The sequence below is a fragment of the Arvicola amphibius genome, chromosome 4 (assembly GCF_903992535.2).
Source record: "Arvicola amphibius chromosome 4, mArvAmp1.2, whole genome shotgun sequence".
Lineage (NCBI taxonomy): Eukaryota > Metazoa > Chordata > Mammalia > Rodentia > Cricetidae > Arvicola > Arvicola amphibius.
The window spans coordinates 3,438,592-3,466,040 of record NC_052050.1 but is presented as its reverse complement, the minus strand read 5'-3'; the positions used below and the strand labels follow the sequence as shown (position 1 = coordinate 3,466,040).

The following is a 27,449-nucleotide window of genomic DNA, read 5'->3' as shown; positions in this document are numbered from 1 at the left end:
CCAAGCTTTGCTTGGCAGGTGGGGGGGGCTGTAAGACAGGAGAAGGTTGGCTGGGTAGACATTCACTGCATCACTTGTAAATGAACACTCGCCCCAGCGCCCCCTGCTGGCAGAAAACAGTGGTAGCCAGTTTTTGCCCACAAACCCCTCTGGGGGGAGGGACTAGCAGCTGCCCTGGACTCACTTGGTATTATTCTGCCTATTGTAAGGGGCCCAGGTGATAAGGCCACCTTCCTGAGAGACTGGCACAGGTGAAACTGTGCTTATGTGTCTGTAGTTCCTGTGGACTCCAGTGTGTGTGTGTGTGTGTGTGGTGGTGTGTGTGTGTGTGTGCGCGTGCGCGCGCGCAGTGCCACACAAAGGCAAGCAGTTCTCACCATCGGTTGTTTCTTTGTAGAGTTCCTTCCTAACCGACACCCTCTCCTTGTATTTTAGCAGAAAGATGGGCTCCTATGGACGGGGAGTCACGCTGGGATGCTGCCTGCCTGCTGGCTGTTGCCTGGGGCCCAGCCCTGAGCCTTGTGCCCCGTGGTCAGCATGAACAGCTGGAGTGGGAAGAGAAAGAGGAGCTGCACCGTCCTTTGGACCATGAGAAGAGGTGAGGGGCTGTGACACCACGCTGGCAGGGGTTCTTGAGGTGACAGTGTCAGCGTGTGAGGTTTGGGAACTCCAGGGCTGGTGCCTAGAGCTGCCAGGGGGCAAAAGCGGAAGCTGAGATGTGGTCCTTAGGGAGGTTGGTCCCTGGAGGCCAGAAAGGCAGTGAAAGAGTTAGCTAATAAGAAGCCAGAGCTAATGGGCCAGCAGTGGTTTAATTAATACAGTTTTCTGTGTGATTATTTTGGGGCTGAGCAGCCGGGAACCAACAAGCGACTTCCTCCAACAGTTTCTCCTTCTGGGTGACTTTGGGCATCTTGTCTGTCTCTGAGGATGGTGATCCAGCCTCACTCTAACACCAGGGGTAGCCGAGTCTGCAACGAACTTTACATCTCTATAATGAAAAGGCACCTGGTCTGCCTTTCCAGTTGCCTTTGCCTTCTAGCTTGGTCTCCTGGGAAAATGTACCAGGGCTACTGGGTACACGGGCAAGCAGGAGACAGGGACAGTGGCCTCAACAACGTATTCACTTATAAATGGCAAGACTGTCTAGGGGTCTTAATCAGAATTGTGTTTCTCTGCTAGTTAAAGACTTAAAACAACGGACAAAAACCAGGGAAAATCTCAAGCACACAGGTTGCGGCAGAGAATCTCAGACACCGTCAGACAGCAGCAGCAGTTGAAGGATGGCTTTACTGGGGGTGAGGAGATACAGACACGCAGGGAAGCACACATACACACAGAGGTTCAAAACACCTTTGTTTTGCAAGAGGGAGATCTCGGAAAGCCGAAACAATCCTGTCTCTTCTCCAGGGCTGGTGTTTGAAAGTCTCCTGGAGTTTTCTCTCCTCAGTTTCAGGGGTTGGTTTAGTTTGAAGAAAGGATGGTTGATTGGCCCACGACTTGTTTGTGACCACATCCTGAGCTGGCCTTGAACCTGTTGATCCAGTCTGTCAGCAGGGGGTCCTGCTGGTGGGGGACCAAAGCTTATAATGGTTTTTCTGAAACTGTCAGGCTTTGGTCTCAGGTCAAGAGGATGAGGAAGAAGCCCAGCCATGGAAATTCGCCATCTTTAGGTACTTACCCATGGCTTCTTTCCCTGTCTGCTACCCACCAGGGATTCTCTGTCTACCCACCAGGGATTCTATCTCTCTACTCACCAGGGATTCTGTCTGTCTACCCCCAGGGAGCCTATCTGCCTCCCAGGTCAGAATGTGCTGGTGAGAGTGACCAGGCAGGCCAGGTCTCAGCTTTCCCCCAAAAGATTATAAAGGATGTCAGGGTGTCACTTGCCTTCATGTCTGTGACCCTCAGTGATATACAGACCCAAGGCTATGGGAGATACTTTGTAGGGACATCAATATTAGATTCTAGAGGTCTGTGTGGGGACCTTAGCAGCAGGTGAGAGAATACACCGCCATGCAGACAAAGCTTGAGTGTGGGGTTTATTGAGCTAAAGAGGGATGGGAAGGGGACAAGAGAATGGGGGGAGGAGACAGAGAGAGGAGGAGAGAGAGAGAGAGATAGAGAGATGAGAGGAGAGAGAGAGAGAGAGGCAAAGATCTGCCTGCCTCTTCAGAGAGAGAACTTGAGTAGTCAGAGCTTGTCCTTCTTGGAAAGGACAGGCTATTTCTGCCATGCACACAAGCGTGATTCAGGGCACTGTGCCAGGTTCCCAGGGGGCAGGGCCAAGGTGTGCCTTGATAGTAAAAAGTCTGCACAAGGCTCCACATTGGCTTTGGATTTCTTCATTCTCCTGAACATTGGGTTAATTTAATATTCAAGGTTCCAGGCAGGATTTGGGGCCGAGAAACCCATTCCTTTGTTTCTTCTTCCTCTCCCCTGTTTTCATTCAGCAGCCGACAATTGATTAATTAGCAGCTGTCATCTGTCATGTCATGCATCATCCTAGGGTCCTGGAGGAAGCACTTGGCACTTGGAGGACAGACTCTGGCTTCTAGAAACCCTAAGGGCCACAGGGAGACAGACAACACCACAATCCAGACCTCCGAAGCAGGGCTGCACCCTCAGTGCTGGTACCAGAGCCCTCCTGCGCAGTGCTGGTACCAGAGCCTTCCTGCGTGAGGGAGGAAAAGGCAGAGGGGGATGGGTAGTGCAGAAGGGGAGGGTGGTTGGGGGTGGGGGGAGCTGGAGTCTGGGAGCGGGAGGGTTGTGAAGTGTGAAGCTGAGGTGGCTGAGCGGAGTGTGGTGCCAGGATCCTGGAGGGACCAGGTAGTCTGCAGGAGAGGTTTGTTTCAGAGGGTATTCTAGAAGGAACGCTATAAGCATCAGAGAGTGCCTCACTACTGGGAAGACAATTCCAGGACTTCCTGTCCAGTCCACATGGTGCCTTAGACATAATCAGAGCCTGGGATGCCTGGGGGTGCCTGGGGTAGAAGTCAACTCCCCAGGACGTGCTGGATATGAAGGGAAGTTCAGGGATGCAGAAGGCTCCATTATGGGCCACTAGAATATGTTAGAAAAAAGCAGATGTCATAGGCAAAGAGTCATTATGAGGCCGCCTTCAATTCCTGGACATGTGATGTCGTCTGTGGGGCCCTGCTGAACTGGGTGGAATGGAGGCTTCCTGCAGGAGTCTGAAGCTTAGGGAAAGACGTGTGGGTGAATCTTTCTCCAGGAACTGGGTTTTCATGTGGCTGACTCAGGATGCGTGGTGATCCATGCTCCAGATGGTCCTGGGGGGAACCGTGTATCAGGATGGGAGAGGGAGGGTCAGCTTACTTAGGACACCTCTCAGGTGCAGTGTTGCACGTGACCATGATGATGGTGGTGTACAGGCCTTTGCTGTCCCCGGCTGCTGTAGCCCAGGGGCACCAGAGATGAAGTGTAATTGTTTACAAATGAAAGTTGTTGGTAGGTTGTGCTCTAGCTTCACAGCCCAGCTCGTGACCATGGAAAGACCCTGATCCCTGCAGGCAAGATCTCTCCCACCAAAGTCCTGAGGTCATTGTCCTTTGTTTGTCTTTGCTTTGGATATATTACTACTATGATGGGTGGTGTGTGTGTGTGTGTGTGTGTGTGTGTGCATTATGTTTGCCTGTGGTGTATATTATGTGTGTGTGCACGTGTATGTGAGTGTGTGCATGTATGTGCAATGTGTGTTGCATGTGTATGTCTGCGTGTGTGTGTATGCATGTGTATGTGTGTGTGTGTATGTGTGTGTGTTATCTGCAGTCAGAATCTCAGGATTCTCTCCCATGCCTATGCTAATCAGAGCATTGCATATCCAGGGAAGGCGAGCCAAGAGGAGCCAAGCCCTGGTCCAACAGAAAAGAGCTCCTAACTCAAAGAGTTTATCATTTTGTGGGGTTTATTCCCTCAGGGATGAAGAAACACATGAGAAGCATACCCCCAGCCAGGGCAAAGAACCTCCCCACGTCCAGGTGCTACCGATGCTGTGACCCCCGGCACGCCTGTCTACCAGACAATCCACCACCCCCCAAATCAACATCACCATCCTGAAAGGTGAGATGGCTGGTAGCACTTCTGGGGGGGGGGGCTGCTCTATATCAGACGGAGAGGGAGATCCTGCTGAGTGGGGGCTGGGCAGGACCAGGGTCGCAGAGCGCAGGAGGGCTGTCATCTAGAGGGCTGTCATCTGAGCATTTTCTATGAGCAGAAGAGGACCTCAGAGGATGCCCACAGAGATGGCTCAGTTGGGTAAGAGCACTTGCTGAGAAAGCAAGAAGACCCAAGTTCAAATCCCTAGCACCCACGTAAAAACCAGGCATAGCTACAAGTGCCTGTAACCAGCATGGGGAGGGGCAGAGTCATGCAGAGTCAGGCAGATTCTTAGAATCCAGGCTTTCCTGAAGCAGTGGGATTCAATGAGGAACCTGACATCAAAAGGTAAGGTGGGTGGCTCATGGTTAAGAGCACCGATTGCTTTTCAGAGGACCAGGTTCAGTTCCGCCAGCCGCCCCCATGGCAGCTTACAACTGCCTGCACTCCAGTTTCCAGGGAATCCGACATCCATGGGAAACAAAACAACCAATGTACATAAAATAAAAAATGAATAAATTAAGATGAAAAAAAGGTGAGGTGGAAAAGAGAAAAGAGGACACCCAGCATCTTCTCACACTGCCTGTAGGGGTGTGTACACATACATGTCACATGTGGACACAAACGCCACACAATGCACATACATAAGGAGGGGCCTGGAGATTCCGCCTCCACCCCGGGTGGCAGGGGTTGGCTCGTTGTATTGACAAAGCTCGTTCTCTGCGGTGCTTGTGCCCTCCCTCCTAGACACGTCATACAACCCCAGGGGGACGCTTGCAGCCTGGACCCTGCTCTGACTTCTGACATCTCAGTCCATTTTCTCAGAGTGAGCCAGGCCTGGGCCGCGGAGCCTGTTGCTGGTGGACAAACCCATATGTTCCTTTGTTCTTTGCCAGGACTTTGCAGAAAGAAAATGAAAAGGCTTTGCCTCCTGGGTGAAAATAGAGCAACCCTTCACAGTGAGAAACATTAAGCTCTAAGGATAGGAGAACCAAAATGTTCCCTTGCCCAGTAGCCTCCTGCTAAGGGGCATTAGCAGGATGCCCAGGTCAGGGCTGGGATTGGAGTCACATGACTGACCTCTTTTGGGCTTCATCTCTTCTTGTTCTCGCCTTAGGTGAGAAAGGTGAACCGCGGGGATCGAGGCCTCCAGGGGAAATACGGTAAAACAGGTTCTACGGGTGCCAGGGGCCATATTGGCCCCAAAGGGCAGAAGGGATCCATGGGGGCCCCTGGAGACCGCTGCAAGAGCCATTACGCATCCTTCTCTGTGGGCCGGAAGAAGCCCCTGCACAGTAACGATACTTCCAGCCTGTGGTCTTTGACACACAGTTTGTGACCTCTACGACACTTCAATATGTTCACGGGCAAGTTCTACTGCTACGTGCCAGGCATCTACTTCTTCACGCCTCAACGTGCACACTTGGAACCAGAAGGAGACGTAACCTGCACGTCATGAAGAACGAGGAGGAGGTGGTGATCCTGTATGCGCAGTGTGATGCGACCGGAGCATCATGCAAAGTCAGAGCCTGATGCTGGAGCTGCGGGAGCAGGATGAGGTGTGGGTGCGGCTCTTCAAGGGCGAGCGCGAGAACGCCATCTTCAGCGATGAGTTTGACACCTACATCACCTTCAGTGGCTACCTGGTCAAGCCAGCCTTCGAGCCCTAGCCGCCACCCTCCGCAGGACTGTCCCAGACTGATGACCTCCTTGCCTGTCACCCCTGCCCATCCCTGCATTCTGTGGACACTGGAGTCCTGCCCCAGGCTGACCATCTCGCCTCTCCTCTCAGTCCTGGCCTCTTTGGCCTCGGTTTTCTCAGTTTTGTTTTTTTTGACAAGATGCCCATGGCCGCTGGGAAGCCCAAAGGGCCATGTGCTCCCAGGTCTGGCTGCTGCTCTCCATAGATGAAATCATTGGGCGGGGTGCCTGTGAGGCTGTTGGGGACCTCCAGCTCCTGTGTACAAAGCCTTAGACAACCCTGTGGTGTGCTGTCTTGCGGCCACATGGGTGCTCCAAAGCACAGCCCCTGTGTGTTCCCATTCCCTGGACGTAATTAAGTAAATGCCATGGGTTTAAAGCAACAAAGTAAAACAGAAAAGAGACAGGAAAGCAATGTTAGTTTTGGCCTTTCAGCCAGCTGGCTCTTAGAGAGAGAAAGAGAGAGAGAGAGAGAGAGAGAGAGAGAGAGAGAGAGAGAGAGAGAGAGACAGAGGATCTAAAGGATCCATTGGATGGATCCATGGGATGACAATGGAGGAGCCACCAGTTAGTGGGTTTGGAAACCATAGCTGACTTCACTCTATTAGGCCATGCGTGAGTTTTCTTGGGGACAGTAGGACTGACCTCTAAACTCTGTGGACTTGCCGCAGCCTTGCCCAGGGTCCTGTCAGTCTTTCTGAGCCACAATAGTGAAAGGGTGAGGGCAGGGCAACAAATGTCAGCTCTCAAGAGGGGCAGCAGGCCCACTGTGCTTGACTCCGGGCTGGGGACAGTATCCGGCTCGCTCCAACTCGCAGGCTCCTGGCCAGCGGCTGGGGACCTCAGGGATTCCTGTACCTGCAGATTTCTCTATAAGAAAGAAAGCTCCTAGCGTACCCCAGCACCTCTCTCGCTTTCTCCTCCACTTCCCTGAGCTGCTCTGGAACCCCAGTGGGTTCGCCCCCCTGCCTGTTGTGAGACCAGTTCCCCGTTTCTCCTTCCAGATGGATCAGCCATGGAAGGCAGCAGGCCTTTGATTTGGGGTCCATCAAGCTGACCCTCAGCAGCCTGTGTCCCGTCTTCTCGCTGGTCAGGTGTCCTGTCTGGGTGCTTGATACGTTAGCCTGCAGGAGCTGATGAGTCTGATGGTACACCTAGCCTGACGCAGCTCTAGCCAACACCTATGGCAAACGTGGTCCTGGAGCTGGGGGAGAGCCAATTAAAGCTAGAGAGTACATCCTACCTATGTCTAGGTCACTTCTGATGTGTTAGAAGAGGAAACATGAAATTCATATCCTGCCACCAGACTCAGGGACAGCTTCAGGGCTGATTCTCAGATCTCAGAGAACCCGTGTCCTTTGCCCATCTCAGCCCGTGTTGATGACCAGGGCCTGGGTACTGGCAGTTTTGTGCCAACCAACCCTTGTTTGCTGCTGCCTGCTGGCCCCTGGGCGTCTGACTGTTCGGGCCTCAGTGTTTGCAGAGACCACCTCTGAAGGGGCTTCTGCAAGCCAGTTCCCCTGGGTGTGGCCTGCAGCAGACGCCCACTAGGCCACCTGGGCTTTGCCCTGCTCTGTCCAGAAAAACATTAAACTTGCCGTGGCAACCTACAGCAAGCTGGCCTCTTTGCTCACTGGATAGTCTTCCTGCTTCCCTCACCCTATCTAGTAGCCATTTTCTGCCTTTTAAAGGGCCAATTGCGTCCTTGGCTTTGTACTCAGGGCCCAAATCGCCAGTTCCTACCAGGGAGGCGTGGATTTCCTGAGTATGGTTCAGTAGCTGTTTGGTGTGTGGACAGGGTCTGGGGGACTCAATGGATAGTGACAAGACATAGTTTGTTCTTCTGTGCTGGAGTGCGGGGCCCTGGGACTAGCAGAGCGCATAGCCCCCTGGCGTGCACTGTAGCCCCGGACATCTGTATGAGCCGCCCTGGGGCTGTGGCGCGAAAATCCAGAAACCAACCAGGTGCCTTCAAACAGACAAATCTCTGGAGGTCAGAATTCAAAATCCAGGTGCAAGCCAGCAGCAACGTAGTGCTCCTAGCAAGGGTGGGGGAGGGCACTTCCGGACAACCCGTGACAGCAGGCATTCCTTGCCTGGAGGGAGGGACCATATCAGTCTTCCTGCCCGGACTCCAAGTGACCTGCTTCCCATAGCTTGTCTGCCTTTCAAGAACACTTAGGGGCTGCATTTAGGGTCTCCCCTAAATCCAGGACTCACGCTCCAGATTTAACTTAAACACACCTGCTAAAGGGAATTTGTGAACAGACACACTGACAGGCGCCAGAGGTCAGGGTTGTGTGGTGTCTTGGGGATCACAGTGTGAAGCTTGTGACTGCCCACGGGCTTGGACACTATAACAGCCCCTCTCTGGCCCCACAGTGGAGGGTAGGCACTTCTTCTCTCTGCTGGCCAATGAGGTTGGCAGGCAGCCTTTCTTTCTACCTACCGGCAGCTGGCTTGGAAGCTAGAATCAGCAGCTTGGCAAACAGCTGGTCTTCTGGCTTTGCCTGGTGCTGGGAGCCCATGTGGCCACGCTGGTGCCGGGAGCCCATGTGGCCATGCCCAATCTTGGGATGGAGCCAAAAAGGAGCAGGTGGACAAGGGCCCTGATCAAAAGCGAGGTCCCTTCTCCACAGTGTGGAGGCTGCTGGACAGAGACAGACCCTGCAGGTGTCTGGAAGTGGGGCCCGGTGCTTTTCCCAAAGGGGGGTAGAAGGAATGTCTTGGCTCCATTCAAGGGCCACTGGCTGCCTGCTCCCCCGTCCTGTGGCCTGAGTACACAATCCACAGTTGTCCTGGCTACCGTGGGGAAGAAGGCAGAATTTGCTCTGGGCCCATCTGATGCTCTCCCTATTCTTCCCCTACCCCCATTTTCCTTTTCCAAGAAGGGTCTCATTGGGCCAGGCTGATCTTGAACTCACTATGTATGAATAAGCCTGACCTTGAAATCCTGATCCTCCTGACTCCACTTCCTGGATGCCAGGATTACAGGTGTGCCCCAACACTCCTGACCTTTCAAAGTGTTAGCATATGTTAATTATATATAATAAAGAGTTTCCTTATGACAACTGCATACATGTGCAGTGTATTTTATCATATCCAGTCCCCAGAGTCCTCTCCTGCTCCTCTTTGCTTGGACTAATTCCATCTTCTTCCTATCTAGTCTTCGTACTCTATGCATGTATGTGTGTGTGCATGTATGTGCATGTATATGTGTTGTATATGTGTGTATGTGTGTGCATGCATATGTGCATATGTATGTAGGTGTGTATATGTGTATATATGTGCATGTGTGCGTGTGTATATGTATATATGTGTGTATATATGTGTGCGTGTATGTGTGCATGTGTGTATATGTGTGAATGAGTGTGTGCATGTATGTATGTGCATGTATATGTATGTGTGTATATACATGTGTGTATGTGTGTATGTGTGTATATGTGTTTATGTGTGTGTATGTGTTTATGTATGTATTGTGTATGTGTATATGTGTGTGTGCGCATGTGTGTGTGTATGTGTGTGTGTGTGTCTCCAAATGAGTCTCAGTAGGGTTGTTTATAGGAACATGGACATCCTACCAGTGAAGAACATATCCTAGTGTGTAAATCCTCAAGAGAGGGGTGTGGCCAGGAGCTTCCCTGTCCCATGACTGAGTACTGCAGGCCCAGTCATGTGTAAGAAATCACAACTGCGTGTCTTCAAGAGTGCAACAGCAACACCATGCCCCAGAAGTCAGTGTTTTCTGCTTTGCCGTTTATTTATTTATAGACTGTATTTTATAGTGTAACGCAGGCTGGTCTCAAACCTCAGACTTGTGGCAGTCAGTCCTCTGACTTCAGCCTCCAAGTTGCTGAGATTACAGGCATGTGCCCTGGTGCCCTGATGCCCCTCTTAAGACTGATTTTAATCTGTATGAGTGTCTTGCCTATATGCATCTATACACACCACATGTGTGAGTATCTTCAAAGGCCAGCAGAGGGTGTCAGAGGCCCTGGAACTGGACGAATGGTTGTGAGCTGTGGGCTCTGAGAACTGAACCCAGGTCCTCTGCAAGAGCAATAAAATCTTATAAAGTTGATCCAGCATCTCCAGGGCTGGGCAGGGAGAATGAGAGCACAGCCAATGTGTTGCTGTCCTGGAACTTTACTTTGTAGACCAGGCTGGCCTTGAACTCACAGAGATCCACCTGCTCTGCCTCCGGAGTGTTGGGTTAAAGGCTTTGTGCCACTACCTGGTCTGTGTTGGTTTTTGTTGCTTGTTGGTTGGTCTGTTGTTTGATGACAACATTCTAGATTGCCAATCATGATTACACAACACTAGGACTAATAGGGACCCTGGAATTGCATGCACACTTTGCACTGTTGGGTGTATAACAGAATGGTCACATACACACGAGCGTATAAACACATTTATATTCACACATGCACCCAAATACTCATACACATTAACGTTCTGTCACGCATACCACACACACACTTTCACACACACTATCGGGTTCTCCGCGCCTCTCGGTTGAGGGCTGGAGAATCCTGCTCCTTCTGATATGTGATCCTCAGCATCCACCCATCATGACTTGGCTGAGGTGGAGGCAGAGTCAGCAGCCAGTAAGGTGGAACAGGAGCATAAGGGGTAGCCCCCTCCGAGAACACTACTGATCAAGTGGTTTTCAACATCTAGTATGTGAGATCACTCAAGTTTGAGAGGCTGTCACAGGGGCCAGGGGAACATTCCAGAGGAACAAGTAACGGAGACCGTGCTTTTCTCTCTCAAATCCCTGCCTTGCTGGGTAGGGATCAGAAAGGCAGGGTGACCTCGAGTGCCCTAATGTCCAACCCCCTCCCAGCACAGGATGGAGTCCGGCCCATTTCTCTTGGAAACAGATGGCTGGAGCAGGCAAAGAGGCCACACTTCAGAGAATCCTACAAACGGGACTCGAAACCCGTGTGCTCTAGGAGTCTGGAATGTTTCCTGCCTCGCCAGAGGAAATGCCCTTCTGACTGCTCCACGGAGGTGCCGCTAACGTCCACGCGGCTGGAAGGCCTGCTCGCTAAGGACAGGCACACGAAATGCATGCAGGCTCACCCAGGCAGGGGGGAGGACACAGAGCTGTCACCAACATTTAAAACAATGACACTTGCTGCGGCGGGAGAGATGGAAGAAGGCAAGACAGCCGAGAACGGAAAACACTAGAAGTGGAAAACTAAAGGAATGAAACCGAGAACTCCATGACGCATTTAATTACACACAGAATACAATAAATATACAAAGGTGAAGAAAAAGTCAGCAAATGAGAAGGTGAGTCCAGAAGAAAGTGCTCAGGAGCAAGCTCGGAAAAGGCGAAGGCAGAGGGGAGGCAGGAGACCTCAGGGAAACCAAGCCGGGTGCACGAGGACAGGTGTTAGAGGGAAAAGGTGTCGTCAACTTAGAGACAGAGTCTCAGGACCACGAAGCAGGTATTAACAGAAGTATGTCTTGTGGGGCAGAAAGACAGGTGGTCAGTAGTTCTGTGAAGCCAGAGGTGGACCTCGCATCTTGCCTGGCTGATTTTGACTGTTCCAGCTTGATTGAAAGAAAATATTCTCAGGAGATGGCCAAGCAATCTTGGTATGTTTGGGGGGGGGGGGGACTGTCGCTCATCAGGGCTCTGACAATCAGTGCAATCTGTTGATGGGTTCATAATTCAGACGGACTTTTGGCAGGTGTCAGATGGAAGTAGGTCACAGGACTTGTGTCCTTTGGGGTTTATCTTGTCATGGTTCCTCTCTGTTGCTGCTTATCTGTATCTTATCCTCCAGGATGGGAACGGTCCTTCTTTGAACCCAGGAACCCAGATAAATTTTCCTTCATTTACATCTTCCAGCGGGCTGTCACGGCAACTGTCTAACACGGGTGTTAAGCTAGACAGAGGTGAGGTGTGACCAGAATACACTGGCCTTTCTCGAAACTGTTAACCTGTTCAGCAACGGTCAAACGACAGACTGGGCACCACTGGCTGGCACACTAACTATCCTCAGCTGACTATCTCAGGATTTAGTGTGTCTTACAGGGTAGAGGTGGCTCCAGGGAACCCGGACAACAAAACAGCAGGTCCTGACGAAGCCAGGTGGAGTCATGTCAAGCTGAGCAAATATTATGGTCCTGGCTAAACTAAAAGGGTTACAAAACAAAACCAAGAGTCACAGAATCTGGGAGAGGGACGTGCATGCATGCGTGCATGTGTGTGTGTGTTGGGGTGGGGTTTGATGGCGGTGGAAGTTGGATAAAAGAGGGTGGAGAGAGTAACCAGAATGCTTTATATACATCTATGAAATTGTCAAATAACAATTAAAAAAAAAGCGGAAAGCAACTTCAAAAGATCCTCTGTTCCCCACAAGCATGAGCACAGATGCGCGCACGCACGGGGACACACCACACACACACACATTTGTGGGAGCCCAAACAGGGAATGGGATGGGAGGGAGGGAGAAAGAGCGAGAAGGAGAGAGGACCTTGGCAAATGCACAGAACTTGCAGCAAGTATTCTGGAGTCGGCATGGTGACGAAGGAAAGACAAGCTGGAAATGCAGGAGCCAGTGAGTGGGGCATGCCAGAGTGGTTATGCTTGCTGCTGATTCTAAGTGAACAGCACTTGCCAAAAAAAAAAATAATAACAACCTTGGAAAACAGCTTGGAAGTTCCTCAAAATGTTAAATATAGAGTTGCTGTGATTCAGAAATGCTACTGGTAAGCACATGCCGAAGAGAAACAAAAACAGGCTCCCACATCGTGCATCCAGGCTCAGGGCAGCACAACACTGGAGTCAAACAGAAGCCGTACACGCCTGTGAGGTAACCGTGCAAGAGGCCCATTGCTTAGCAGTAGAGGGGGTGAGCTGCTACTGTGTGTCACAGCAAGCGATGGGCCTCAAATAGGCTGAGCGGATGAAGCCATGGCGGAGGGTCACAACAGGGCGCTGCTTCACATGTGAGGAGTGTCCAGAAGAGGGAGTGCACGGAGGAAGATCATGGGCTATTGGGACTGTGAACGGTGGAGAATAGTAAGAGAATGGTCACTAACGGGACTTTCATCTGGAGTGATTAACTATTCTAAAATTGAATAATGGTCATAGCTGCACACTCTGTCAATATACTAAATGCCGCTGAATTGAGTACATTTTTGGTTTATTTGAGACAGTCTCACGTAAGATGAACTGGCCTTGAACTTGCAATGTAGCCAAGGCTGACCTTGAATTACTGATCCTCCTGTTTCTGCCTCTCAGGGGCTGGTATTTCAGGCATGTGCCACCATGCCCTGCTGGACTGTGCATCTTAAATGGACATATTAATATTATATATCTTGACGATGTCAAAATGAGGCCTTTGGGGCTGGACAGACAGACGAGTCTGTAACGTGCCCATTGAGCAAGCATGAGGACCCGAATTCAATCCCCAGAATCCACATACAGAAACTGGCACCATGGTATGTCTCTGTGATCCCAGTGCCAGGGGGCCAACAGGAGGCGCCCTGGGACTTGCTGGTCAGCTGTGAAACCTCCTTATAAAGACGGTAGAGACAGACAAGCAGGCCATAGGAAATACAGAGAGCGTCAGCAGAACAAACACCCGACAAGATGGTCTAAGGAACAAGAGGGAAGATGTGGCTTACTGAAGCCAGCTGTGGGAGAGGCTGTAACCTCCCAGTGTGAGGCAGTACAGCTGAGTGGAGGTGGCTCAGTGGATGAGCATGCTTGCTGACTGCAAATGCCCACGAGAGTTTGGATTCCCAGTACCTATGCATACAGCTGGGTGGTGCCAGGCATTCCCACAACCCTGGTCTGGGAGGTAGAGTAGGTGAGACAGAGATTGATGGGGGATCAGCAAGATGGCTCGCCGGCTATGGACATCTGCAGCCAAGCCCAGCAGAATAAGTGCAGTCCCTGAGATCCAATGGAAGGAGAGACCTGACTCGTGCAGACTGCCTTCTGACCTCTGCATGTTTGCTGTGGCACTCCCTCCCAAACACCACACACACTGCCTGCCTGCCTGCCTGCCTGCCTGCCTGCCTGCCTATCTATCTATCTATCTATCTAATTTTTTTTAAAGAAAGGAAGCCATCCCTAAGGCTCACTGGCTGCCAGCCTGGTTGAAGTACAGAGAACTCCAGTTTCCGTGAGAGACCTGTCTGAGTAACGCAGAAACTTCATAAATGGAGGATTCCCACTGTCTTCCCCTCCCTCTAGATGATAGACACATTTGCAGACTTGCATTTCACACACACACACACACACACACACACACACACACACACACACACACACAGAGTTTTATTTTTTTCTTTTTAAAGGATATTAGGACTGGCAAGATGGCTCAGAGCTTGCTGATGCCAAGTCTGACCATTTGAGTTTGATTCCTGAAGCCAGGAGAATCGACTCCCGCAGGTTGTCCTCTGACGTCCACCTGAGCACCGACCCCCATACAAACATATGCATACTCCACACACATTCACCCACCACACACTCATCATGAAAAGGGAAATTATAAAGACGCACGGCAGAACAGTCATGCAGGAGAAGGTACTGCTCAGTGTGTGGGGTTTGGGTCACACAGAGGGCAAGAGTGGTGAGGGCTGCCACCATCCGGATGTGTTTCATGCAGAGACTGGCCTCCACAGCCATCTGGGGTTCAGACCTAAGCTATTTGCAGCCCAGTCACACCCCGTCACCTCTGGCCTAGTTGAGACTTCCCTTCCTGAGTGGTTAATTGTGATGAGGTCTGTTCTTTCATATCTTTCTCACTGTGAGCTCTGCAGCTGCTGACCACTGGAAACCCCAGGGCGGCATCAGGGGCCATCACCAAGTTCTCTCGCTGTGTGTTTGCTCTGAGCCTGCACCACACAGCTCCAGGGAAGGCATGAGGACACCGTAGGGACCCAGTGACTGCAGGCTCTTTCCCTCCTTTCCCCTCTCATCTCTCCTCTCCTTCCTAACTTTGTCTCTGCCTACACTGTCTTCCTGTTTCCTCTCTATCATTCTCTTCCTTCCCTTCTCTCCCTGCTCCCACCCCCTCATCTGCTCCTGGAGTGGCAGTGGCAGTGGTCTCCATCCAGACTTGTCTGCATCCTTCTCTCAGGGACCCAGAAGTGACGCATGGGCCTGTTAGTTCATGCTTATTGTATCGTCTCTGGATCTCACCTGACCACACAGCTGAGTCACTGTCTACCCAGTCAGGGATGCCTGCAAGAGTGGCCATCTTGGTGGGAATGAATCAGATATGGAATTAATCATATAATCTATAAAACAACAATTATTTTATTGAGCACGCAGATTTTGTGGGTTTGGAGCATGGAAGGGACACAGAGATAGGATCATGGACTCATAAAATAATGGAACAGGAAACTCATTTCAAAAAAGTATCATAGCTGGGCAGTGGTGGCACACACCTTTAATCCCAGCACTCAGGAGGCAGAGACAGGCAGATCTCAGTGAGTTCCAGGCCAGCCTGGTCTAAAAAGCAAGTTCCAGGACAGCCAGGATTGTTACACCGAGAAACCCTGTCTTGGAAAACCAACCAAAACAAAAAAACAAACAAACAAAAAACCTATCATTGCAGTCTACCAATATGGAATATAAATGAATAATAGCATTCCTTCATGCCAGCCAGTGAGCTTGAAAAACAGACACCCTTGAGAAACCCACAACTCCTGAGATTAGTGTAGCACAGCAACATCTGGATAGTTTTAGAAATATCTAGTGCAAGCAGTAATTTTAAAGCTTCCACAAAAGAAACTCCTCAGCACAGACTATCATTTGAAAACATTTATCTTAGGTGTGTGTGTTTTGCCTGAAGTATGTGCACCATGTGCATGTAGTACCTGTGGAGGCCAGAAGAGGGTGCCAGGTTCCCTGGAACTAGAGCTACGGTAGCTGTGAGCGGCCAGGTGTGTGTTAGAAACCAAACCTAGCCCTCGTCAAGAGCAGCAAGTGCTTTTAACCACTGAGCCACCTCTCTGGACCCAGTTGTTATATGAATAAACTAAGTTACAGAACAATTATGTTAATCTTGAGCAAACTATTCCAGAAAAGGGAAAAGGAGATCTTCCCCATTTTAATGAAGCATTCCTCAAATAGCCTGATTACAAAGCCCAATGAGAAAATTTCAAGAAAGGGGAATCTTTGAGTGGATGCAGAACACTCCTGAGCAGTACAGTCTCACAGAGGAAAAGCACACACCTTGAGTAAACTGGGTTTATTTCATGAAGGCAGGCTGCTGGAAAGACCCACACCTTCTGACAACACTGACTAGAACTTCAGCGACTGCACTCGTGTTGGAATGTTGCAGGTCCAGAACCTAATGGCTATTTATCTTACCAGCATTCCTTACCTCTCTCTGCGTCTGACCTAACTGCCTGTGACTGACAGCTACAGACAGCTCTACCACTGAGCTCCACTCCCAGCCATACCAGCACCCTTACATTTAAGGTTGGTCTAGAGGGTGGACACAGATCACTAAGGCAAGAAGAGTCAATGATAAGGCCAAGATTGGAGAGAAAAAGATGAAGCTGCCGTTTATAGGTTGCTATCCACAGGGAGACATGCAATTGATAGGTGAAGTATCAGAACTGGTAAATAATGAATGCCAGGAATGAAAGTCACTGCACCAGAGTTGGTGTATCTGGAGTATTCCTTCCACACCAGCAGCTTCCAAATAAACACACAGAGGCTTAATACTAATTATAAATGCTCGGCCAATAGCTCAGAGTTACTACTAGCTAACTCTTACATTTAAATTAACACATTTCTTATCTATGCTTTGCCATGTGGCTCGGTACCTTTTCTCGGTGTGGCAAGTTTATCTGGTTTCTCTCCATGTCTGCTGGCAACTCCTCTAGACTCCTCAGACTCTACCCTCCTTCTTCCCAGCATTCTCTTTGCCCAGAAAATCCTGTCTACCCATCAGCCAATCAGCTTATTATTAACCAACAAAAGTAATATATACTCATAGTGAACAAAAGGATTGTTCCACAGCATTTTCACCTTTTTGTCTAATTAAAAAGAAAGGTTTTAATTTTAACATAGTAAAATTGTAGTTGACTGTCCAGGCAGTCAAATGTGGAATATTCCTTTACACTGTGTGAATATATGTTACTGTGATTGGTTTAATAAAGAAGCTGACTGGCCAATAGCTGAACAGGATAAGGTTAATTGGGAGAGCCAAACTGAGAATGATTGTAGAAGACACTGGCTGCTCTTCCAGAGGTCCTGTGTTCAATTCCCAGCAACCACATGATGGCTCACAACCATCTAGAATGAGATCTGATGCCCTCTTCTGCCTACAGGCGGACATGCAGGCAGAATACCGTATATATAATAAATAAATCTAAAAAGAGAGACCTGAATTGAATGATTCACCAAAATTCACATAGTGCAAGAAGAAAACTGAGTTCTGCAAGTTGTCCTCTGATCTACACACATGCACACCTTGACATGCGTACTTGAATACATTTGTGTGCATGCACAATACACAAACACACACACACACAAATAAAAGTAGTAATAAACCTCAGGAGCTTGTGAGAGGGGTTGAATCCTCTGAAACAGTCAATGGAATTCAGAAGAGATATGGGATCACTTAAGAGTTAAAGATGGTTGTGAGCCACTGTGTAGATGCTGGGAACAGAGCCAGTGTCCTCTGGAAGAATAGTTAGTGCTCCTACCTGCTGAGCCATCTCTCCAGCCCCACCGGTCAATACCTTTGTGACAGGTTAGCTAGGAACTAAGAGTAGAACTTTTAACACAGCGTTTAGAATTTCCTGAGAATGAAACTGCCGTGCCCCGCACCCCCGTGTCTGCATTCGGTGCGCTGGCACCCAGTTCGCAAGATTTGGGCAAGGGGCTGGAGGTTAAAATACACAGACACACACAGACAGAGAGACAGCGACACAGGTCATCCTTGAATTCCCCAAGAATGTCCCCTTTATTGTGTTTAGGGGCAGATTATATAGTGATAGCCACGCCCCTGGCAAACCCACCAGAAACCACTCTCCTGCCATCAGGAACTCCTGAAGGTCTCTTGCTCAGAGCAGCTGTAGGCACTTAGATCAGGGGATTACAAGAAATTCAGGATCTAGGGTCTCACCGCTCCCAACATCTCCCCGCTAATTTTTTTTTTTTTGGTTTTTCGAGACAGGGTTTCTCTGTAGCTTTGGAGCCTGTCCTGGAACTAGCTCTTTTTTTTTTTTTTTTTCTTTTTCTTTCTTTTTTTTTTTTTTTTTTTGGTTTTTGAGGCAGGGTTTCCCTGTAGTTTCTAGAGCCTGTCCTGGAGCTAGCTCTTGTAGACCAGGCTGGCCTCGAACTCAGATCCGCCTGCCTCTGCCTCCCGAGTGCTGGGATTAAAGGCGTGCGCCACCACCGCCCGGCCTGGAACTAGCTCTTGTAGACCAGGCTGGTCTCTAACTCACAGAGATCCGCCTGCCTCTGCCTCCCGAGTGCTGGGATTAAAGGTGTGCGCCACCGCCGCCCGGCGCCGCTAAATTTTTTATAAAACAGAAGACCCTACTGACCACACAGCCTTTTGGTCACTTTGATTGAACCTGTACTCAGGAGAGAGTGACAGCATCTCCTCAGGAGAATACTGGCTTTTAGGAAACACAAGAGAGCAACTTAAGCTTGTAAGACAGGTAGATTCAAGTATCCCAGAGACTGTTGGTTCCTCATACTATTTCCCACACACCCTCTTCCCCTCAAGTGAACAGAGGTGTGTGACCATATCAGACTCGGGACTTTTAGGAGTGGCTTTGCCATGACCCCAGGAGCAGTCAGAAACCGCTGCTCCTTCAGCAGTCCCCTAAATAACATACCCCAGCTGCCATACCCCCGTGGCACATTCATTCTTGTCAGCTGAGTGCATGAAGACACCTTCTCGCTCGTGCACCTCTTTGGCTTCCCTAGCAGCCCAGCTGATCCTGCTTCTGCTAAGTGACCACATGCTGCATTCTCATGGGTTGTCTGATCTTACACAGGATTTAAAGATGAATGCCCATGGCAACAGTCGTTAAGATCGCCAGCAGTAGGGTCCCCAGTCACCACTGGACCCAGCCTCCCATTTGAGCTATGGTATTCAACCATCCCTTTAGCTAAACAGTTACAATCTGGTGTGCTAATTGTAACATTTCAAGTGCTATTCAAGTAACCATTGAGTTGTTTCACCACACAAGAGGCATTCTTTTTTTAAGCTATATACATTCTATCTTTTCCCAATATATATGTCACCTCTGGCTGGGGACAACCCTGTTCATTTACCCCTCTTTCTCGGTTGACTTCCACTTGCTGCCAAACCTAGCGAAGGACATCAGGATTAACACATATACCCCAATCCACCCTCACCTTCTGAGGGTGACCTCTCAGCGTTCCCTAGTTCCCGAATCTCAGCTGGGACCTCCAATTGCCGATATCTTGGTGGGAACATCCAATTGCCGCGCACTGCGCCCCCCCCCCCCACCGTGTCTGCGCTCTGTGCACTATTACCCAGTTACCAAGATTCAGGCAAGGGGCTGGAGGTTAAAATACACAGACACACACAGACAGAGAGACAGCGACACGGGCCATCCTTGAATTCCCCAAGAATGCCCCCTTTATTGTGTTCAGGGGCAGATTATATAGAGATAGCCACGCCCCAGCCAAACCCACCAGAAACCACACTCCTGCCATCAGGAACTCCGAAAGGTCTCGTGCTCGGAGCAGCTGTAGGCACTCAGATCAGGGATTACAAGAAATTCAGGATCTGGGGTCTCACTGCTCCCAACAGAAACAGCATCTTCCTCCTGAGCGCCTGTGGCTAGTGGGGTCGGGGCTGATGGCCTGCAGTGCTAGCTATGAGGATTCTGAGACAGGAGGGTTTGCTCCCAGTTCACGGCCAGCTTGTACTACAATTTGAGTTCCAGGTCAGTTTGGGCTACAGAGGATCTCTTTCTCTTAAAAACAAAACAAACAAAATAAGCCAAAAAAAAAAAAAAAACAAAAAAAACATAACAACTCAACAAGAAAGCAAACCAAACCAAACTAAGCCATTCTCTTCAACGTTCGCCTCGAAGTCAGAGCCATTTACTACGCAGGCCAGACAAACAAACTTCCCACTTTCAAAATATGGAAGAAATCAAGAAAACAGATCCAAAGGAAACGGCAGGCAAGACCATAAAGGCAGAAATTAGAGAAACAGAAAACAAACAAAAAGAGGAGGATCTGCCAACAAAAAGAATCAAAAAGAAAGGGAAAAAAGAGAGACAGACACAGGTCTGTGCACAGAGAGTGCACACAGGGACCAGGGTGCTTTTCTTCTTCTTTTAAAATCAAAGGATTTAACAGTATGAGCAAGAGTAATTTAAAACCCTACATTGGAAAACCTTGATGAAATGGACATTTGTCAAGGAAAACATGTAGTTAAAAAAAAAAAAGGCTCAGCAAGAAAGAGTGAGATCCCAAGTCCTAACCAAAGGGGAAAAAAAAAAGAACGCACCTCCCCAGGGGGCATCTGAGGAGGTAGAGCCTGGAGGGGGATGACCAACCCACCCCCCAGGGCATCTGCAGGGGCGGAGTCTGCCAGGGATGACCCTGAAATAGGGACAGCTGTGCTGAGCTGGAGACAGCCTGGACGTGTGGAAATATCAAACCCTGCTCTGTGAGCCACATGAAGGGCTAAGGTGAGCCATACATGCATGTGCTCCCTTCATGTATGCAGGAGGAAAAATCCACATTGTGCAGCAGGTGCCTCCCACCAGAGGGGAGAGAACTTCCTGGAATTGCCACGGAGGAGGAGCTGCGGGGTCTAGGTGCCTGGGCAATCCTAAAGATTATGCAATGTGGCGTCAAAGCAACAACTGTACCTGGTGTCCACCTATCAGGGGAGTGGGAAGCAAGTCCAGTACCAATGTTTAAGAGGCTGTGGGGGAATTGAATTCATACGGATCCCAAGCTTAGGGGGGAGTCCGTGGCCGAGCCTCTTTGGTAGTGAATATTAAAATGGAAAATGTGGGCTGGGTGTGTTGATGCATATCCTTGATACCTGCACTCAGTGGCTGAGGCAGATAGAGCTTTGTGAGTTTGACGGTAGCCTGGTTGACCTAGCAAGTTTCAGGACAGCTAGATCTATGTGAGACACTGAAAAAAAAAAAAAACCCACAGCAAAATGAAAATGTGGGGCTAGGAAGATGGCTCAGTGGGGAAAAATGCTGTTGAGTGTCCTGGTTTCATTCCTGATGCTAGGATAAAACACCCTGACAAAATGCAACTTGGGGAGAAAGGGCCTATAGGTCCAGGATAGTATCTGTCATGTGGGGAAGTTGAGGCAGGGTCTTGTCACATCGTGAAGAGCAGAGAAGAAACTCACAGATGGTCACTTGCCTGTGCTCAGTTCCATTTCTCTACAGTTCAGGACCCCTGCCTGGAGGATGGGGCTGCCCACAGTGGACTGGGTCTTCCCTGTCGATTAACTTAGGTCCCTCCCCTGCAGACAAGCCCACCCATGGACCCAGTGTAGACAGTCCCTCAATAAGAATGTCTTCCAGGTGATGCTACATTGTATCGAGTTGGCAATTGAAACAGATCATTGCCCCACACAAGCTTGACAGCCTTAGTTTAGATCTCTAGAGCCCACTTAAAAGCCAGGTGCTGGGTCACCTGTCTATCATACCAGGACTCCTACAGTGAGGATGGGAGATGGAGACAGAATAGGCTGGAAGCTCAGGGGGTCAGCTAGCTAAGAGCACACAGGGCAGCAGCGGAAAACAATACTATCTCAACAAGGTGGAAGGAAAGAACTGGGGCCAAAAAAACGTCTCTGCATCTCTACAGTGTGCTGTGGCATGCACGTGTGCGTGGGTGTTTTAAAACATCAGCAACTCTTCTATGTTTTCACCATAGAAGGAAAAGTATGTGTGCCCAGGAAGCTGTTTATGACGATCTTCATTTTAACATTTTAAAAGTGACAAAGCCGGGCGGTGGTTGCCCACGCCTTTAATCCCAGCACTTGTGATACTGAGGCAGGTGGATCTCTGTGAGCTCATGACAGACCAGGTCTACATAGAGAGACCCTGTCTCAAAAAACAAAAAAATCACCCCTAAAGGGATAAATTAGAGCTACATAAATCAATGGACTCGATTTAGCTTTCTTATTTGATGTGTGCGCTTGTTTTGCCTGTATGTAAGTATGTGCACTGTGGGCATGCCTGATGCCCCTGGAGGACAGAAGTGGAGTTACAGATCGTTGTCAGCCATTATGTAGGCGTTGGGAAACAAACCCAAGACCTCTACAAAAGCAGCAAATACTCATAAGTGCTGAACCATCTCTCTAGTCCCCACAAAGCTCAATTTAAAAATAAATGTACTGCTGATTAAAAAAAAAAAACCTCAAAACACTGGATAATTTTTACTATATGGCACCATTTTTTTAAAATATTTATTTATTTACTTATTATGTATACAATATTCTGTGTGTATGTCTGCAGGCCAGAAGAGGGCACCAGACCTCATTACAGATGGTTGTGAGCCACCATGTGGTTGCTGGGAATTGAACTCAGAACCTTTGGAAGAGCAGGCAATGCTCTTAACCACTGAGCCATCTCTCCAGCCCTTTATGGCACCATTTTTATAAAACACAATATCTTACAAGTACATACACATGTTTTAAATATGTATGACTGTCTGGAAGTGTATTCTAAGATGTCTGCAGGATGCAGGTTAGTCTGTTGGTATGGGTGGAGTGTCAAGGGGTCTCTAGAGAAGAGGGGTGAGTGAGGAGACCCAACCAGGTGGGGGTGGGAACTTTGATCTCGTTGCAGGCACACCAGGATATAGGAGCAGAGTCCAACAAAAATGGATCTGCCAAGGTGACACGGTCCTTTTGTGACACTGCGGGTAATTCCAAGGTCATGCCTCTGGGTTGACTCCTTCGTAATCATGAATGAACCGTCCTCTACTCTATACCATGGATGAGAGCTCTGTAGGACGCTGGCAGACAGCGGCCTGAAAGGTGGAGAACTAGGTGACAGATGAGTGGGGAATAGGCTGATGCGAACGCCAGGAGGCGGATGCATTTTCTGTGAGGGTTAAGACAGAGGGACTTCCTTGTTCCATTGGCACGGGTGGACTGTCGTCAGATTTGTGGAACTCTGCCTCTTCGCGACATAGCTGTTTTCTTTAAAGCTGCGGGGGATGACATGGCTCCATTCTGCCGTGGGCAGGAGTCCCAGGACGCTCATCTCACCACTGTGTAATCACAATAGAATAAGGGGCAGGGGATGCAAAGACAGACATCCCAGGTGGTGTCCTTTCACTGCGGAAGACGGAGCAGGTGGCTTCGGTGAAGGCATGTAGGCTGGAGTGTGCCAGGAGCCATCAACCCCTGACTGGGCAAGCTGCTGAGCAGGTGCCTAGACACAGCCTCCAGTGGGCAGGACGCTGGCCCAGGCAGCAGGAGCCCGAGGTCAGCCCCAGCTTCTCTTGTTCAGGAGGACAAGGATGTACTGAGAGCCTGGGAAAACTGCAGGAGGAAGCAGCAACTGGAAAGATTTTCCTTGTGCCTTAGCTGCTCTGGGGCAGACCCCTGAATGGAGGGACAATGGGATCTATTCCGGAAGGGATACAATGAGAAAAAAATGAGATAATACATTTTACAAAACAAAAACACCCCCACCGCCCAGTTCAAAGCAGGGAAAACACAGCCTTGCAAGGCTGACATTCCAGTTTCTCACGTCTCCATATAGAAGTCCCTATCTAATCAACCGAGTGACTTTCTGATCTTAGGACCTTCCCACTTTTCACTCTCATTTGCTGGTCCACAAGCTTCAGGAGATACTCGGCTCTTTATGATCAAGTAGGCTTTGTGCTAGAACTGGCAGCCTCGATGTGGGGACAGAGCAGGTAGGTCTGTGGGCTGTGTTGTGGTGCTTGGCTGAACAGCAGCAAAGGCAGTTATGAAAGAGGTGGGTGCATATGAGAGGAGGGAGTGTGTGTGTGGGGGGGGTAATGAAGAGAGAGGGGGAGCGGGTGAATGTGTGTGCGTGAGGGGGGAGTGGTGTGTGCGTGTGTGCGCGTGCACGCGCGGTGTGAAGGCTAGAAGTTGACATTAGATGTCTTCTATCATGCTGCACTCTATTTTATCTTTCCATCCAGCATCCAAAACTATTTAAAATAACAGTAGTAAGAAATCCAAGGTTAGTGTTTGTGGCCGTGACCAGCCCTTTGACCTCTGGCACACTGGAACTTAGAGTGGACACAGGACTTGCTGTGGCTGTGTGGGGTTCCTGGGGCCTTGCCAAAATGTCCTAATCCCTCCCGGCCCTTCTGAGGACCAGATAGGAGCATGGTGCCACAGCCCCTGGGGGACTCCTGGGCCAGCTGGAAGGTGAGGATCTTATCCTTAGCCCTGAGGGTGGGGCTTTAGGCCTAGCTGCTCATCACAGAGCATATCCCTGGGCACTTCCAGAATTTGCATGTTATCTGTGACTGTCCCCACAACCACTGCTGCTTCCTTTTCTCAGTCAGGATGCGTCATTTTTGGATCATCCAGGACAGGGACAAAGGTAGTGCAGCTCACGAACTGGCTGGTTAGTGCAACTTATAAATTATGCTTTTAGCATAACCTGATTGAAAGTAGAGTTGGTTCACCTGGCCTGAACCCTATATAGCTTGACCAGCAGCCGCAGGCGGATGTCCTGGCTCTTGGGCTCCTGTGCCAAACCTTTTGGTCCTTTCTGTGGTGGATTTCAACACCGATGATGGTGCTTTCTGCTCAGCCAGGTCCAGAAAGTATATGTATTTTAATGTGTGCTACATGTGTGCAGATGCCCCTGGAGACCAGAAGAGGACATTGAATTAAAGGCAATTTTGGGCTGTCCTAACGTGGGTGCTGGGAATCAAACTCAGGTCCTCTAGAACTCTTAAACTGCTGAGCCATCCCTCCAGCCCCTCCACTTCTGTTCTGAGACAAGGTTTCCACTGATCGTGGCTGTCTAGACCAGCTGGCTAGTGAGCCCCAGGAATCCTCCTGCCTCTGCCTCCCGCACTGTGATTACAGCGACGATTACCCTTCACATGGGTGCTGAGGACCCAAACTCAGACTTTCCAGCTTTCCCAGCAAGCACTTTACCCACCGATTCCCCCTCAGTCCCCTGAACGTATTCCCGACATAGAATATTTTCAATTGTCTGTGTGCTGATAGGGATGAGTCAAGGAACAGCAACTACAGTCAGCCCTTGACGTGAACAACAGCCTCACCTCAATGCAGAGGGCAGGGGGCATGAAAGAGTTTATTTCTGGAGTCTAATATGAGTGATCACAGACTGAGAACAAATTCAGGTCACCCCAAATTTCATGTCTCAGTAGTAGTTTCATGGAGTTTTTGTAGTCACAGAACAAAGAAATTCAAAGAGCAAGAGACTTCTCAGACATATTGTTGGAAACATCAGGTGGCTGGTTACAGCACAGCAGGGGCCTCTGCTGCAGGCTCAGGTGCTGCTATTCCAGGGAAGATAGCCCAGGTGATTTGTGATTAGACCCTGGGCCTGCAACATTGTAACTTTCAATAATAAAGGAAGTTTTTTCTTTCTTTTTTCTTTCCTTCCTTCCTTCCTTCCTTCCTTCCTTCCTTCCTTCCTTCCTTCCTTCCTTCCTTCCTTTCTTTCTTTCTTTCTTTCTTTCTTTCTTTCTTTCTTTCTTTCTTTCTTTCTTTCTTTCTTTCTTTCATTTTATGGAGACAATGTTTCTCTGTGTAGCTTTGGAGCCTGTCCTGGAACTCCCTCTATAGGCCAGGCTGGCCTCAAACTCATAGAGATCCGCCCTCCTCTGCCTCCTGAGTACTGGAATTAAAGGTGCGCGCCACCAACGCCCTTTCAATCAAGAAAGTTTTAATCATCAGGTCATCTTATAAAATGCAGTTTCTCCTCGAGAACTGTTGCTCACACATCACCTTAGAGTCAGCTATTATTGTAGACAGAGGAAGCACTGGCTTTCAGCAAACAGGTCTCCTGGGAGACCCTGCATGCTGTGGTCCTGGTTGATACTGTGTCTATCCTATCAAAGATCCAGGCTGCTTCTGTCTTACTGTTCTGTACCCTCTCGTAGACTGGGTACTCACCAGATACTCACCCTGCAGCCAGCAAGAAGTAGGGGAAGAGAAGTGGAAGACCCTAACCTCAGAGTCCAACCGCTTCTATTCTTCCACCTGTAACTCTATTCCAGATGCACAGGTCTCGGGTGGTGGGGGGCTGGAGTAGAGGTGGAAAGTTGGCTGAGTGGGGGGGGGGGCACTCCCATCTATACAGCTTTCACGACAGCTCTTTTCCTTCCTCAAGGCTTCATGTTAGATGACTGTGTTTGGGGTTGGAGACAGTGGCCCCAGTTTGGGTGACCTGCTACCTTCTCTGCCTCATCCCCACACAGAGCTCTGCTCCTCTCCCTGGGTCAGTGGGAAGAGGCGTCCCGCCAACTCTGTCTCATAGATCACTATAATACTGCTCCCTGGTGCCTCTTCCCTGTCCGACTGGCTAGCCAGTAATAGAACCATGGCCCATATTTAACCACCTTAGTCACTGTCCCTACCCTTGGCGTTTATGGATGCTTTGGGCCTCATAAAGCTCAAAGGTTGCAAACGGTAGTAAAGAGGCCCAGTTAGCTTGGCTTGGGCAAGCTTCAGAGGGATGCTGGGTTCTGGCAGGAGAAGCCATCTCTTCATCTGGTGTCTCTCATCACTCAGAACATGGAGCATCAAGTTCACTGTGAACCTCCCCTCTGAGAGATGCCACTTCCTGGGCCCTGCATACTCTACTGGGTATATTTCTGTAGAACACAAGCTTGAGAGTGGGAAAATGTGTTCAGGAGGAAACTATCCCTGCTCATCAATTTACGGGATCCATTCCAGCTGTTTCTAAGTCGTACAGGATGGATAGATGCGTACAGTCCCTCCAGGAGAGCCTCCCTGTCCTCCATCCCCCATGCCCTCCCACCTGCCTTTTCCATCCTGATCTCCCATTGTAGCTGAGACTTTTCCAAGGCCCACTTTTTGTTTTGTTTTGTTTTTGTTTTTTTTGTTTTTTTTTTTTTTTGGTTTTTCGAGACAGGGTTTCTCTGTGGCTTTGGAGCCTGTCCTGGAACTAGCTCTTGTAGACCAGGCTGGTCTCGAACTCACAGAGATCCGCCTGCCTCTGCCTCCCGAGTGCTGGGATTAAAGGCGTGCGCCACCACCGCCCGGCTTTGTTTTTGTTTTTTGAGACAGGGTTTCTCTGTAGCTTTGGTGCCTGTCCTAGAACTAGCTCTTGTAGACCAGGCTGGCCTCGATAACACCTCTTTTCTTTTGTTGATTAACAAGAAAAGATAGTCGTCAACCCTTGTCAATACACAAATGGAGACCACAGTTTATCTTTTATGCTGTCCTGAATATTACTTTTTTAATGGATTAATTTTATATATATATATATATATATATATATATATATATTTATATATAGTGTTCTGCCTGCATGTATGCCTGCAGGCCAGAAGAGGGCATCAGACCGCATTACAGATGGTTGTGAGCCACCAGGTAGTTGCTGGGAATTGAACTCAGGACCTCTGGAAGAGCAGCCAGTGCTCTCTGAGCCATCTCTCCAGCCCCATTACTTCT

The 27,449-nt window shown here is 49.5% G+C and overlaps 1 protein-coding gene, 1 long non-coding RNA gene and 1 pseudogene across 2 annotated transcripts; 2 read left to right on the top strand and 1 right to left on the bottom strand.

Moving 5' to 3' along the window:
• Positions 1-442: 442 nt before the first annotated feature.
• Positions 443-8,893, top strand: C1qtnf1 (C1q and TNF related 1). The gene is given in 12 exon segments (XM_038326350.1): positions 443-484; positions 486-598; positions 3,938-3,983; positions 3,985-4,017; positions 4,019-4,045; positions 4,047-4,088; positions 5,243-5,414; positions 5,417-5,456; positions 5,458-5,524; positions 5,526-5,558; positions 5,560-5,616; positions 5,619-8,893. Coding segments are annotated over 12 exon segments (840 nt in total). The 3' UTR covers positions 5,787-8,893.
• Positions 8,894-9,323: 430 nt separating this feature from the next.
• Positions 9,324-12,166, top strand: LOC119812554. Its single transcript, XR_005285095.2, has 2 exons — positions 9,324-11,115; positions 11,616-12,166. It is a non-coding gene; the product is annotated as an uncharacterized LOC119812554 (long non-coding RNA).
• Positions 12,167-24,004: 11,838 nt separating this feature from the next.
• Positions 24,005-26,806, bottom strand: LOC119811030 (annotated as a pseudogene).
• Between the last annotated feature and the right edge of the window lie 643 nt (positions 26,807-27,449).